Source organism: Athene noctua, chromosome 1 (genome assembly GCF_965140245.1).
Source record: "Athene noctua chromosome 1, bAthNoc1.hap1.1, whole genome shotgun sequence".
Lineage (NCBI taxonomy): Eukaryota > Metazoa > Chordata > Aves > Strigiformes > Strigidae > Athene > Athene noctua.
In genome coordinates this window covers 206,296,260-206,309,988 of record NC_134037.1, presented here as the reverse complement: position 1 = coordinate 206,309,988, position 13,729 = coordinate 206,296,260, and the positions used below count along the sequence as shown (strand labels likewise).

The window sequence follows — 13,729 nt, the reverse complement described above, 5'->3', positions numbered from 1 at the left end:
CATGTCTGGTGTTGGCAACATTCAGTTTTTGTGCACATGGGACCTTCTCTGAGGATAGAGGACTGCCTGGAAGAGATGGGATCCACCTGGCCAAGTGGGACAAAAGCGTCTCTGCTAACAGGCCTGCCAGCCTGGTGAGGAGAACTTTAAGACAGGAACACCACAGGAGGGAGATGACAACACACAGTCAAGTGAGAAGGCAGTGGGCTGGGTTAGCCAGCAAAGGGTACGGGGTGGTGTGAACAGAAGGGATCCTGTAACCAACAAAAGAGGACTGAAAAGGACCCGCTTCAAGTATATGCACATAAATAAGGGAGTACCTATGGGACAGCATTATGTGGAACACTCCCATTTTCTGGTTTTCTGGGAAATCAGCATGACTGGGTGCCTCTCTGAAGTGTCTGTACACTCCTGCGCCCTACATAGGGAACAAATAAGAGGAATTAAAGGTCATATGCCGTTACAGGGCTACAATCTCATTGAGGTCACGGAGATGTGGTGGGTTAGCTCACATAGTGGGAGTGCTGCAAGGCAGATACAAGCTCTTTAGAAAGGGCAGGCAAGGAGAATTGCTCTTTATTTGAAAGAGCAGCAGAACTGCACAGAGCTTTGTCTTGGGACATGAGGAAGTTGAGAGCTTATGGGTCAGGATTTGAGGGCAGACCAGCACAGCTGCCTTTGGTGATGGAGTTTGCTCCACCTGGTCATGATGAAGTAGATGAGGCCTTCTTCAGACACCTGGAATCAGCCTCATGATTTCATGGCTCTCACAGAGGACTTTAACTATCCTGATATGTGCTGGGAGGGCAACACAACAGGGCACAGGCAGTCCGGGCGGTTACTGGAGTGCATTGATAGCAACTTCCTAACGCAGATGATAAAAGAGCTGATGAGGGAAGATGTAGTGTCTGGACCCCATACTTACAAACAAGGAAGAAGAACTGGTTGGGCATGTGAAGATCAGAGACAGCCTTGGTTGCAGTGATCATGAGATGAGGGGACAAGGCAAATTGCAGGATTGCAACCCTGGGATTCAGGAGAGTGGACTTTGACCTATTAGGAGATCTGCTTGGAAGACTCCTATGGGATATGGTTCCTGAAAAAGGAGTGTACCAGGACATCTGGTTGGTTTTCTAAGATCATGTTATCCAGGCTCAAGAATGGCTCATCCGGTGTACAGAAAGTCAAGCAAAGGTGTTCAGGAGGCCTGCAAGAATGAACAAGTTGCTCCTGACTACACTCAGACATAAAAAGCATGCAAGAAGTAGAAGCAGAGCAGGTGACCTGGGAGGAATATGAAGATGCTGTCTGGGAATGGATTAGGAAGGCCAAAGCCTACCTGGAGTTGAATCTGACAAAGGATGTGAAGGGCAACAAGAAGGGCTTCTACAGGAATATCAGCAAAAGGAAGACTAAAGAAAATGTAGGCCTGCTGCTGTGTGGGAACAGGGACCTGGAGACAGAAGACATAGAAAAGGCCAAGGCCATGTCTCGGTTCTTTAGTCGTAAGACTTGTTTTCAGCAGTCTCAGGCTGCTGAGATCAGTGCAAAAGTCTGGAGCAATGAAGGCTTAAACTCAGTGAAGGAAGATCAGGCTAGGGAATGTTTAAATTAACTGGACATACTACAAGTTCTTGGGACCTGATGGTGTACATCCACAAGTTTTGGAGGACTTGACTCATGTCACTGTGAGGCCACCCTGGATTATCTCTGAAAGATCATTGTGATCAAGGAAGGTTCCCAAGAACTGGAAGAAAGAAGATGTCATTTCTGTCTTCAGAAAAGGCAAGAGAGATTGGGGAACTACAGGCCAGTCAGCATCATCTGGATCTCTGAGAAAGTGATGAAACAAGTCCTCCTAGAAATCTCTTATGGACACACAAAGAGCAATAAAGTGACTGGGAGCAGTCAGCCCAGATTTATGAAATGGAAGGCTTGACTAACCTGATAGCCTTCTATGATAAGGTAGATGACTGTGAGGGGAGAGAAGTGATGTTGTTTATTTTGACTTCAGTATAGTTTTTTGCAGTCTCCCATAACATCCTCAAACAAACTCATGAAGTACAGATGAGATAAGTAGGCAGTGAAGTAGATTGAAAGGCGGCTTAACTGACAGGGTCACAGGGTTGTGATCAGTGGCACAAAGTCCAGCTGGAGGCCGTTGATTAGTGATATATGTCAGGGATGAATATGGGGGCCAGTAATGTTTAATGTCTTCATTCATAACCTGGACAGCAGGACAGAGTGTGCTCTCAACAAGCCTGTGAATGGTGTAAAACTTGGATGAGTAGCTGATACACCAGTTAGTTCTGCTGCCGTTCAGAGGGGAAAAGGGGGTCAACAGGAATCTCACAAAGTTCAGCAAAGGCAAATGCAGTGCCTCCCTGGAGGGGCACATGCACCTGTACAAGCCAGGGGCTGACCAGCTGGAAATCAGCTTTACAGAAGAGGCCCTGGGGGTCCTACTGGAGACTTAAGTTGAACATGAGCCAGCAATGCAGCATAGTGGCTAAAAAGGCAACAGCATCCTGGGCTGCATTAGGAAGAGCCTCACAGGGAGGCCTGGTGGGGCGATCCTTCCTCTCTATTAAGCCTGTGTGAGACCATATCTGGAATGCTGTCCCTTTGGCTGGGCTCCTGAGCACAAGATAGACCTTGATATACTGCAGAGAGTCAAGGTGAGGGCCACCAATACGGGCAGGGGCTGGAGCATTTGCCGTATGAGGAGAGACTGAGAGCCCTGTATAGCAAGCGGTAGTGGATGCAAGGTGGAACATGGGAAATTCTGCCTATATGTAAGGATTTGATTCAGTTTTTTAAACCATGGGGGTGGCCAAACACTGGCACAGGTTTGCCCAGAAAGGCTGTTGAATCTCCATCCTTGGAGCTGTTCAAGACTTGACTTGACAGGGCTTGGAGCAAGGTGATCTGATTAGACCTGCTTGTAGGAGTACACTGAACTAGTTGGTATCTGGAGGTCACTTCAAAAAAAAAAAATTTTTTCAGTAATTCTAAAACTTACAAGGATTGTGATTTCCATTTTTATTTGTAAATGTGAACTAGGGACATAGAAATGTATTTGACTTTGTTTCAATTGTAGGTTTATTTTAACAGGTAGACCTCTTCCTTGAAAATACTTTATTTTTAAACAGACTTCTTGAGCTCTCTATAACATTCTACTGTATTTCCTTCCTCAAATGTACTACATTTCTGTTATCTGACTTCAGTATTATATTCAGTCTGAGGACAAATTCTGTAAAGAATTTTCTTCAAGGAAGAGAGACTTAACATGACGATCTTTAACCTTCTAGATTTGGAGACTTGTATGTGGGAGAACAATATGTCTTGATTTGAAAGACACATTTTGCAGCAGTCTGCTCATTTACAACTTTAGAATATTTGAAAGAAGATATGGCAGCAGAAAATTTTCAGTAAGTTCCAGTTATATTTTTTTTTAATAGAAACTGTTTTCTACACTGTATAAAATCTTGCAATCTTGGATTAATATTGCAGTTTTATTGCTAACATTTTGTATAGAAATATGTGTTAAAGGGTTTTAAAGAGAATTTGGTTTCCATAAATCTAAATTGATAATATCTTGCAGTCAGTGGATTTTTTTAATTAAAGTTTGCAGTTGTATTAGTTGAAAGTTATCAGACCCATAGAATATAATTTTGACCACACATCTAACTCTTCATTCTTCACTATCTAGAGATGTAGATCTGGAATTATGTTGTGCAAAAGATTTTACTTGTCTTAATTGAACTAGTGTAGTGGTTTTCTTGTTTTTTCTTTTATTTAGAGATACATTAAAACCTTATTTTTAAACTGTCAAATTAATTCAAATTAAACTTTATCTTTACAGTCCTTTTTACTGGGTGCTTGGATGCTCTCAGCTTTGTTTGATCTTCTCCTTGTAGAAATCACTCAGTATATATTTGGCATCACCATCAACAGCTTGCCTTCTGGTTTGTAAGTAGCTCCTAATGGATTGGTTATTTTAGATATAGTTTCAAGGGATTATTTTTTTCAGATTTTAATTTAAAAAAAATTTTCTTCAAATTAAATTTAATCCTCTTTTGAACTACAGTGTAAAAGTTCTTGGCGCAACTATTATATTTTCAAATATTCATTTCCTAGTTGTGATCTGTGTTTAATTAATTTATAATTTATCCATATAACGATTACGTTCTGTTAGTGCCATTTCCACTGTCAATGTGATTGAAACACAGCTTGCACTGTACAAATTATTGCTGTATTTGGTTTTGTTCAAGTTGGTAAATCTGAAAACTGAAATCCAGCTGGTGCTGATTTCTTTCTTAAATCACAAAGCAGCACAACTGTAATTCTTATCTTTATGTTCACCTTAAAATGCATATGCAGTTACATGCATTTCATACTGGTATTTTGTATGCTTGTGTTTCAAAAATTGAGCACGAGAGAATGTTACTCTGTTTAGCACTTGCATTTGAAGTTCTTAAAGATTAAAGGTATTTAGTGGTTCAGTTCTGCATAGCCTGTATTTGAGATTTCTGCAGTTGGTAAGAAATGTTACAATAGAACTGTAGAGCTTGCAGAGCCTTTGTGGTTAAGCTTCTGACAGGTGAGATCAGCCTCATACAGACTTGAGTTTCCATGTGTCGCACACTCTGAGTCAATAAGAAAAGCTTTTGGAGCAAGATTTTTACTATTAAACACCATATTAGGCTTTTTAAATTTCTACTTGAAAGTAGCTAAAGGCTGATTTAGTAAGGAAGAAAAAACATATGTTTGGTGTTATGAAGATATATATTTTGTAATGTGTGAGTATTCAAAAGGAGTTGAGAGCTTCATTGCTACTGCAGTTACTCATTATATTTGCTACCTTGAAGTTTGTTGCTGGGACATAGACTGCTACCGTGTCTGGTCAAATTCTGTATTTTTGTCTGTGTGAAATGATACTTTGCGCAAGAGTAGGGTGTGATAAATGTGCACATCATACCCACAGGGAACTAATGAACTGTTCGACTATTACACCTTTTGATGGTATTTTTATCAGTGACAGCAGAATGTTGTCAGTTACAAAGAAATCTACATCAAAGAAGTTTTTAGTTGAATGAAATATGCTTTCTCTTTAAGTCATGCTAACATTGATCTGAGAGAATGAAGCTAATTTTAGAAGTGTGGGATATACAGTAGTTTCAGGAGCATTTGCTTGTGCAAATATAAAAAAATCATATATGCATTGCATAATAATTCTTCAGTGTTGTCTGCTTTATTATACTAATAGTCACTTTTTTGTGTCTGACAACATTCACAATTTTTTGAGATGACAAGCATTGAAAAGCTTAATTAACACTGGTACTAGGTTTTAGTCCATCTGAGATTTACATAAGCAGATATAAAGAGGTGCAATTATTCTGCTTCTCTCACATTTACAGTTCAACAAATGTATGTGTTGCTTCTATTATAGCTATAGAACATTCTTCAGCATAGTCAAAATGCTAGAATTCAGGGAAAAAAAAAAATCACTTATTTACATTATAAAAGTCCCTGACTTTTTTTCTCTTTTTATACCATTTCACTGTTCATATTAGTGAGTGATCTTACACTTCCAGTTCGAAAACTTTTCCTGCGCACACTTCGAAGGTAATTGCGATAAAGAATTACACTGATGACTCTCGCCTGAAATTGTTTAGAAACAATATAGTACAGTATAACATCCAAGCACGTACTGAGATTCATGAGAAAGGTGGTAAAGGCTGCCCAGGGATTGTAAGTTGTATCTTCATTTTGCAGCATCAGGAAGGCGAAGCAAATGTGGAAGGGTACAAAGCAGACAAGTACTTGAGCAATCAGAGTAACTATAATTCTTATGGATCTCTCCTTGGCCTTAGGCTTCAGTTTAGAAGTCTTGCCATGGATAAAATTGTAAATAATGACTAGGTAACACCCCATCATGATAAACAAGGGAATCAAAAAGAAAAAAATCAAGCGAGAAAAGTTCAATGTATTTACTTCCTTTAAATGGATGATATCAAGCATTTTCATGCAGGTAGTGAAATTCAAGGCTTTGTCTGGATCAGACTGTAAAAACAGCAATGGGGATGTTGTTGCGAGGGTCATTACCCAGATTCCAGTGCAAGCCAGCACAGCTTTTTTTGTATTTTTTAGTTCTTTGACATGTTTGGGCTGAACAATAGCCATAAATCTGTCTACGCTTATAAAAGTGAGCAACCACAGAGCAATGGCTGGATAAAATATAGTGAAAGCACTGATAACCCCACAGAATGTATCTCCAAAAGGCCACGTTTCTTTCCCATAGTAGATTATCCGAAAAGGCAAGGAAAATATAAAAATTATGTCAAGTAATGCCACATTCATCATATATACAGTTATAGTTGTTCGCTTCTTCGTAGTGCAGCTGAAAACCCATAGTGCAGTGGCATTCACCAACAATCCCACTGTGAATACAAAACTGTAGAAGACCAGTGATGCAATCCTGTATTCTTCAGGGTGGTGATCTCCAGACATCGTATTTTAATTGAATTTAGGAATAGTTGTTGCACGCCATAAATATCCTAAAAATAAATAAAATATGAAAAGTTATTCTCAGATAAATAAAAACTTTCTTTTAAAAACAAACAAGAGGATTGTTGTGGAATGGGGTTTAGTAATGAGATTGTATTGTTCAGCTGTGAAAATGTGCTAGCCTTGTTGCTTTTTCTGACTACAAATACATTATTGTGCTCTGAAGGAGGTACATGTACTATCAGACTTGTAAGAAATAGTTATTTGTAAGCTAGTTTTAATTAAATATTTTTAATTATTTAAGAGATTTCTTACATAAGGAATCAGAAAGTCAAGAGTGACCAGCAACTTTGAGTGTTATTCAGTAGCTGATAATTAGATTGAAACAGCTGTAATTGAGGTAAGAGAGATATTTTCTGAAGAAAATATTTCTTCAGATTGTCTCTGTTGAAAAAGTAATGTCTAAAAATAGTTATGAAAATAATTAAATGAGTGTACCATGTAGTGACATTTGGATATGGAAAGTGAAGTATTGAGTTTGCATTTTATCTGTCTAGGATCTACTTGGCTCCCAAAAGAATGTCTGCATGCTGTTGTCATAAAAGACACTAAAAAGCTGTTTTGCTACATAACTTCTAATACAGTATTTAATCCCACGGCATCAGAACCAATCACCTGATATATGAATGAGGTGAATAGATGAATAGATTTCCTATTTAGAAAGCAAAAAGATGGGAAACAGCCCAGTCTCCAACCAGGCACTATGTGAACAGTGTTTGTTGGTGGGGGAAAGTTGCTGGCTGGTAGCCAGCTGCTCCAGAGCACAGTTGTGTTGCTTCTCTCAGCTTCTTGGTCATCTGAAATGTCATTATGCAGACTTGGGTGATGAGAGCTGAAAGACGTCCCCTGGTTTACTTGGGAGCCACTTGAGGATGTCAGACCTTACCTGGTGTTTGCATGGGTGTTTCAGTTATCCCACAGCCCCCTGCTTTCCTGGCTCTTGCTGTGATCACAGTTTCATGACTTTGCATGGGAGGGTTCTTCTTGTTTGGCCTTTTACCCAGCCCTGTGGCAGCTTTGTGAAGAGGAGGAGGAGGAGGAGGAGGAAACAATTAGTTGTTTGTCTGATCTTCCTGCTTGTGACAGCCAGCCAAGTAACTCCTACAGTATCAGTTAGGCACCAAAACTTTTCTCAAGAGCAAAAGACTGTATAGTTCCTGTGTGTTTTATCTCCAGAAGTGGAGAATGCATTAAAAAAACCCCATATTGTTATTGCTTGTCTGGTTTATGTTTTCACTGTAATGTTACTAGGTACATTTTTCAGTGATACAGGAATATGTAGGGGATTGAACCAGTGTGTGTTAATCGAGTATCCTGGTTCGACACTGGCAAATATCAGCTGCTTTTGAGCAGAGTATCCATGGAGTAACTAACCCAAGTATGACCTATTAAATCTTTTTTCAGGTTAGTTTCTGCCTTGAAACATGAATATTTGATTTCTGATTTTTTTACAATTCTCCAGTTTACAGATACAACAAAAAATTATGCATACGAATACCTAGCTCTAAACTTATGTCACAAAGATTATTTTTTTTAGCTGTACAAAACAAAAAGGTGTGTTTTCTGATCAGATGAGGCCATTAGAACATGTAACAGAATTTGTTTTGTATGGGAAAAGCTATCTGTATAATACCGACAAAAAGAGGTTTGGAGGGCATCTGTATGAATGCCTCTAAAATACCTCATTGTGTGAAGAACACTGAAAATAAAAACAATAGTGATAGTAGACCTTATTGAAAGGTAGATGGCATATGCCTGAAAATTTTTGTAGCGCATGCTTGTAGCACAGTTGAAATATTATCTCACATATTGTCCTGCTTTCATTACTGGTGCATGAAATTGTCCAAATACTGCTTAACACACACACCCCCCACCACCCCCACCACCCCGCCATTTAAAGTGTTTTTTGCTCTTTTGTTGTGGTTTTTTTTTTCTCTCTTGATAGTGGTTGTGTATGACACAGTGCATGACTAGCTATCTCAAGATCCTGACTGATTTAGCAGGCAAATTGAGTAGTAATGTATAGGATAGGTAGAAGAATTCACTTTTTATAAATGAGTGCTAATAAACAGCATGGTTTTGGTTTTCTTTTCTCTCCTTTGGACTTGCAGTGGCTGTAATTGTTTCTGGTCAGGTCCTGTTTCTGAAATAACCAGTAGGCTGGTGTTGAAGGGAAGAGAGGAGGCTGAATCTGGCATGAGCTTCTATTGGGAAAACCTGTGGTTTCATGCCTTGTTTGCTGGTTATTTCAAGTTTGTGCCAGTTTTGAGATATATCAAAGAATGGACCTACTGTAACAAAAAGGGGGTTTTTGTTGTTGTTGTTGAAGACATTGTTTTCAAACTTTGTGTGTCTAAATGCATGTCAGTGTTATAATTAGGTATTTCTCCTAAATCTAATTTTTCAGAATCTAAAATTTAACATTTATTTAGGTAAGAAATAATGAGGGGTTTTTAAGTGTGTAGTTACCTATCTGCATTTATACATGAGTGCAGATGTTCTGCTGTTTCATCAGTACTTGTCTGCATGGAGTTCAGGTTGTTATTTCTCACGTCAGCCCAAGTAGATCTTTGGGTGCCTCTGAGTGGATGGGTTTGCCCTAGTTGCTGTTTTTCATAATGGGAACACTTACTTACTGGTATTGATTAAAGCGCTTGCTGAAGAGCCCCTGGAGTCACTGATTTCTGGATGTCTGCATTAATTCTGAATGACTACTCTGACGTTTGTCTGTTTGTTTTAGCAATTTGTTTTAATTTCGTAATGGTAGCTGAGGTCCTGAATGTCTAATGTGAATTGTGAATTGTGAAGTCAATCTAGGTGCTGTGTATGAGAACAAACACTTTCACAACAAAAGCAGAATGAAGTCTTTTCCTCTAGATTCATACTATGAGTTAGGCAACAGTGACTCCATTTAAAGGATTGTGTGTATATATCTCTCTTCCCAGTCCCTTTTTTTCTTTGGCTGTCCCTTAAATTTGTTCACATTTTCCTGAGGAGGACATGGCTTTCTGTGAAGCACAGAGAGACCAATCAACAAGATCTTCTCTTGGTTTAGTTTAATGAAAACAAACATTTTTCCTTTAGTGATAACATACTTACCAATGCTTTTAGTTATTGCATATTATTAAATTTATTGTTAAGATCCTAAACAACAGTATTTATGGTACTATGCTTTTACAGATGCTGTTGTTTTGCTTTAAATGTTATTTATAGAATACTGCTGATACTTTGAAAGTGCATTAAAGAATTAAATAGCTTTTCATTACTTCTAGAATTAATGCTCACATTTAGCTTCTGAAGAAAGTCTTATCTTAGCAACATAAAATCCAAGTTACTTGGTTAGCATAGCATAATGGCTTGTTACTCACCTTTTGTGCCCTACAAAGTTTCTTCAGAGATGCTCCTTTCATAGCCCCAAATCTGTAGAAGGTTTAGACTTCCTCTGCTCAGCTTTACTTAGCTAAAATAGCTTCTCTTCACAGGCAGGAAACAGTGACGTAATCTAGCTAGCTCTCATCTCTTTTATTGGTCATACTTAATATTTCACATACATGCGGTGTCCGTGAACTGATATTTCTACTACCTTTCAACAGTCAAGCTTTTATAATATTTCCAGTGTGGTCAAACTGGGCTGTTATACTAGATATCTTTTTAAAATACATTTTTAAATGTTTGTGGTATAATGAAAGCATGTTTTTTGGTTAATGTTTATATGCAAAGGTATCTGCAACAATATGCATCTTGGGTTATGCAGAAGTTTTTAATAAGCACAATGTAAATGTATTTGCTGTAGAGCATAGTCTGGTTTTGTGGAAATCCCCATTTTATTTATATTGCCTTGGGTAGTAGTCAATCTGAAAGTGATAGAAACTAGCTACATTTGAAATGAGAAGTTTGATTCACTTGAATACACGGCTTCATTTATGCCTGTACTTACCATATTTTATTAACGCAATAGCAATGTTTCTGTATTTTACTTGCTGTCTAAAATAATAATGTGCCTATTTAAGAGCTTTGCAGAACAACGCTGTATGTATCAAGAGAGGTTTTAGCCTTTGTTAAAATGGAGTAAAATCTCTGAACTCTGTCACTGCAACAGACATCTTTGGTGGGATGAGAGTATTCACAAAAGCTAATAGGTAAAGAAGCCTAATTTCCTATGTTTTCTCTTTGTCTACTCAAAAAAAGATCTGACCTTTGAAAGAGCCATTCAGAGAAGCAGATCACTACAGGTTCTCTGTAGAGCACTCACTAGCTCCAGGTCTCTGACTGGCAGCACGCTATGGAGAGTTTGGTAGGTCTTGTGCCTCATTTGTTTTGCCCTGAAGCAAAGATGTGTGTTAGGAAGGGAACAGTAATGTTTCAGTCTCCTCATGGCGTGCAGTCAGGAATTTGCGGGATGTGCAGGTGGTTCCAGAAGCAACAAAGTCCTGCAGTTCGGATGTAGCCAGTGTCAGATTTGTTTGTGGGGATGTCTTTCTTCACTGACTGTAAAAGTAATCTAGGTAGGTGATCCTTATTTAGTGCTAAAGATAACGTCTGTGAAAAATACCTTCTCTGCTAGAGTCATGTTTTTTCTCAGCTGAATGCATTTGCAGTAGTGTGTAGGTATTTACAAAGGTTAGTGTGATGGGTGAAGTAATCACAGGGAGGGACCTGCTATGATTTTCAGTGTGTAGATTAATAATATCTTTAAATATTAGCAGTTAGGAAGAAGCTCTTCACTGTGAGGGAGGTTGCCCAGAGAAGCTGTGGCTGCCCCCTCCCCGGCAGTGTTCAAGGCCAGGTTGGACAGGCCTTTGAGCAGCCTGGTGTAGTGGAAGGTGTCCCTGCCCATGGCAGGAGGGTTGGAGCTAGATGCTTTAAGGTCCCTTCCAACCCAAACCATTCTATGATTCTATGAAATATTTGGTCTTTCCTCTTTAGGTGAATGAATACTATTTGTGATCATTCCAAATACCTCTTAAATGCAGTGAGCTGCAAATCCTGCCTCGACCATACTATAGAAATATAAATCTATGAAAATGTGCTTAATATTTTAGAATTAAGGAGTATCTTAAAAGGACTAACCAGTGTTGAAAACTCTTCAGTGGCTTTATCATTAGCAAAACAACTCTGGAGCATGCTTCAGCAGGATGAGTCACTTAGACTGTTTTCAAGTTTAGTGAAACCTCATTGAAATTCAGTGACATATATATTTTTAAAAGGTTCAGAAAAGGGTGTGCAGTTTCTGGAAGAGAGTAACTAGGATTTTGAACTCTCCTAGGCAAGAGTACTTTATTTTGGGAAAAATAATGAACACAATTACAGAGGTCCCTTCCCACCTGAATTATGATATGAATGTACCATAAGAAGCAAGTGGATAGACAGTGCCCCCCTTAGCTAAAGAGGGAGTACAAAAGTAATTCTGAGTTTGGATGGAAATGAGGCAGATGCTGAGGCTGGGATTGGAAAAGCTGTATGCTGTGAGCTGCCTCTCAGCTTGCTGTCTCCTTGGGGGAGGGTCAGAAGGGTGACGTTTTATAGCTGTGTCTCACTTTATCTGAAGAGAGTGGCTGACATCTTGACCCTACAGAGGAGGTCACACCTTGTGAGGGCAGCTGGAATCAAGTCATACCTCTAACTTAGCAGTTTACAGAGGTGGATAACAGCAGCTCAGTTGAGTTTTGGGCCGTTAGCCATCCAACTGGTTTGCCATAGCATCTATGTGTTGGTCTGTGTTCTGCTTTCACTCAGGCTTTTCAGAGTTTGCCTCCTGGAGAAGAGGCAGCCAAACTGTTCCGCTGCCACAGGCTGGAAGGCCTTTCCTCAGAGCATGGTGGGCAGCTCTGTCCGGCAGGGGTATGCTGGAAAGAGGTGTTTGTGTTACCAGCGAGCCTGTGCTCATTCTTGTTTGGGTGCTCGGGCTGGCTGCAGCTGCAGGGTGATAAACATTGGGATGTGAACACCCAAGTGAAAAGTTGCACTGACTGTGGTTTGCAAGAGGCAGTAGGCTGCTCTGTTGTGCCACATTCCCCTGGTGCTTCGATTTCTGCTGTAGGAAGCACCTGACTCTATTTTTGTTTTCTTCTTCTGTACTGTTTTATCAGCTAGAGAAGATTCTCTTGCATTGGTTTCCCTCAGATGGGTGAGTACTTCCCCCGCTCCAGCTTTTACTGAAATAAATGTTCAGTTCCCTTCAGGGTCTTTTTTTTTTTTTTTTTTTTTTTCTATTCTGAAGTTTAGGGACTAAAGGAGATAATTTTAGTTGCATTATGTTGTGTTAAAGCTGTTTTTGAGTAGTTAAAAGCTAAGCCAGTATACTTTGTGTCATAAGGCAGACTGCACATGTGGTCTGTTAAGGTGCCTTCACTCTCTGGCAGTAAGTCTTAGAAGAAATGAGCTTCACTTGCAGCAATGTGAAAGTGCAGCAGTGAAGTGATTGTCTTTATGCTTTGCTTTTGCAGGAGCAATGTCCTGCCGTGGCTTAGTCACGGTACAGAAAGTATGTCCAGCTGATACAGAGTTCTGCACACAGATGGGCAGAAGGATCACCCTTCACTTTAGTTTGGTAAAGAGCAGATTCGAGCTTGTGTTCTCCTTCTCTTTCAAAACTTTCCATCTTCCATCTTTTGGACCTATGAAAAAGAAAGATCTGAAGCTTCTTGCACAGTCCAATGCACCAGTGGTGCAGGAAGCAACTCTCCCATGTGTCAGTTTGTTAATTTACGGGTTTGCTGTTGTGGGTGAGTTCACATGTAGTTTTGGGTTACTGTTCTCAACCTTGATGAATTTGTGCTTTATTTTTTATTCCCACATTGTGTGGTTTAAGAATAGACTTCTGGTTAAAAGTTGTCGTGGCACTGAGTGCATAAACTTACTGGATTTGTTTACAGTTTTGCCATATGTGTGTTGCACAGAGGCTGTGTTATGGCCTAGCTGCCCCTCCTCTCCCACTCCTCAACCTGCAAGTGAGTATAAATTCTGTGTGCAGCAGAGCTGAAGGGATGGGAAACAGAAGCCTAAGAGGACTGCAGCGTAGTTAGCTGTACCCAACATGGCCTAATTACTGTCACATTTTGCTTTCTCTTCTGTGTTTTGCTGGAATTTGGTATGATTTGAGGAAGAAGTTCCTGATTTTTTCCTTCTAAAAAAAAGAAATTGACATTTAGTGTTTCTT

General features: G+C 39.5%; 2 protein-coding genes across 2 annotated transcripts in view; one reads left to right on the top strand and one right to left on the bottom strand.

Moving 5' to 3' along the window:
- UBAC2 (UBA domain containing 2) overlaps nucleotides 1–13,729 on the top strand; it is a 101,802-nt gene that overhangs the window by 11,677 nt on the left and 76,396 nt on the right. The window contains exons 3-4 of the mRNA XM_074911015.1: nucleotides 3,312–3,431; nucleotides 3,866–3,972. Coding sequence (XP_074767116.1) covers nucleotides 3,312–3,431; nucleotides 3,866–3,972 — 227 coding nt within the window. The remainder of the gene's footprint in view (nucleotides 1–3,311; nucleotides 3,432–3,865; nucleotides 3,973–13,729) is intronic.
- Nucleotides 5,551–6,513, bottom strand: GPR18 (G protein-coupled receptor 18). Its single transcript, XM_074930854.1, has one exon. It carries the CDS (start codon nucleotides 6,511–6,513, stop codon nucleotides 5,551–5,553), a length of 963 nt encoding a protein of 320 aa, XP_074786955.1.

Bases quoted from the DNA above. Each gene is read 5' to 3' on its own strand.
- GPR18 (XM_074930854.1), bottom strand. From the start codon at position 6,513: ATGTCTGGAGATCACCACCCTGAAGAATACAGGATTGCATCACTGGTC.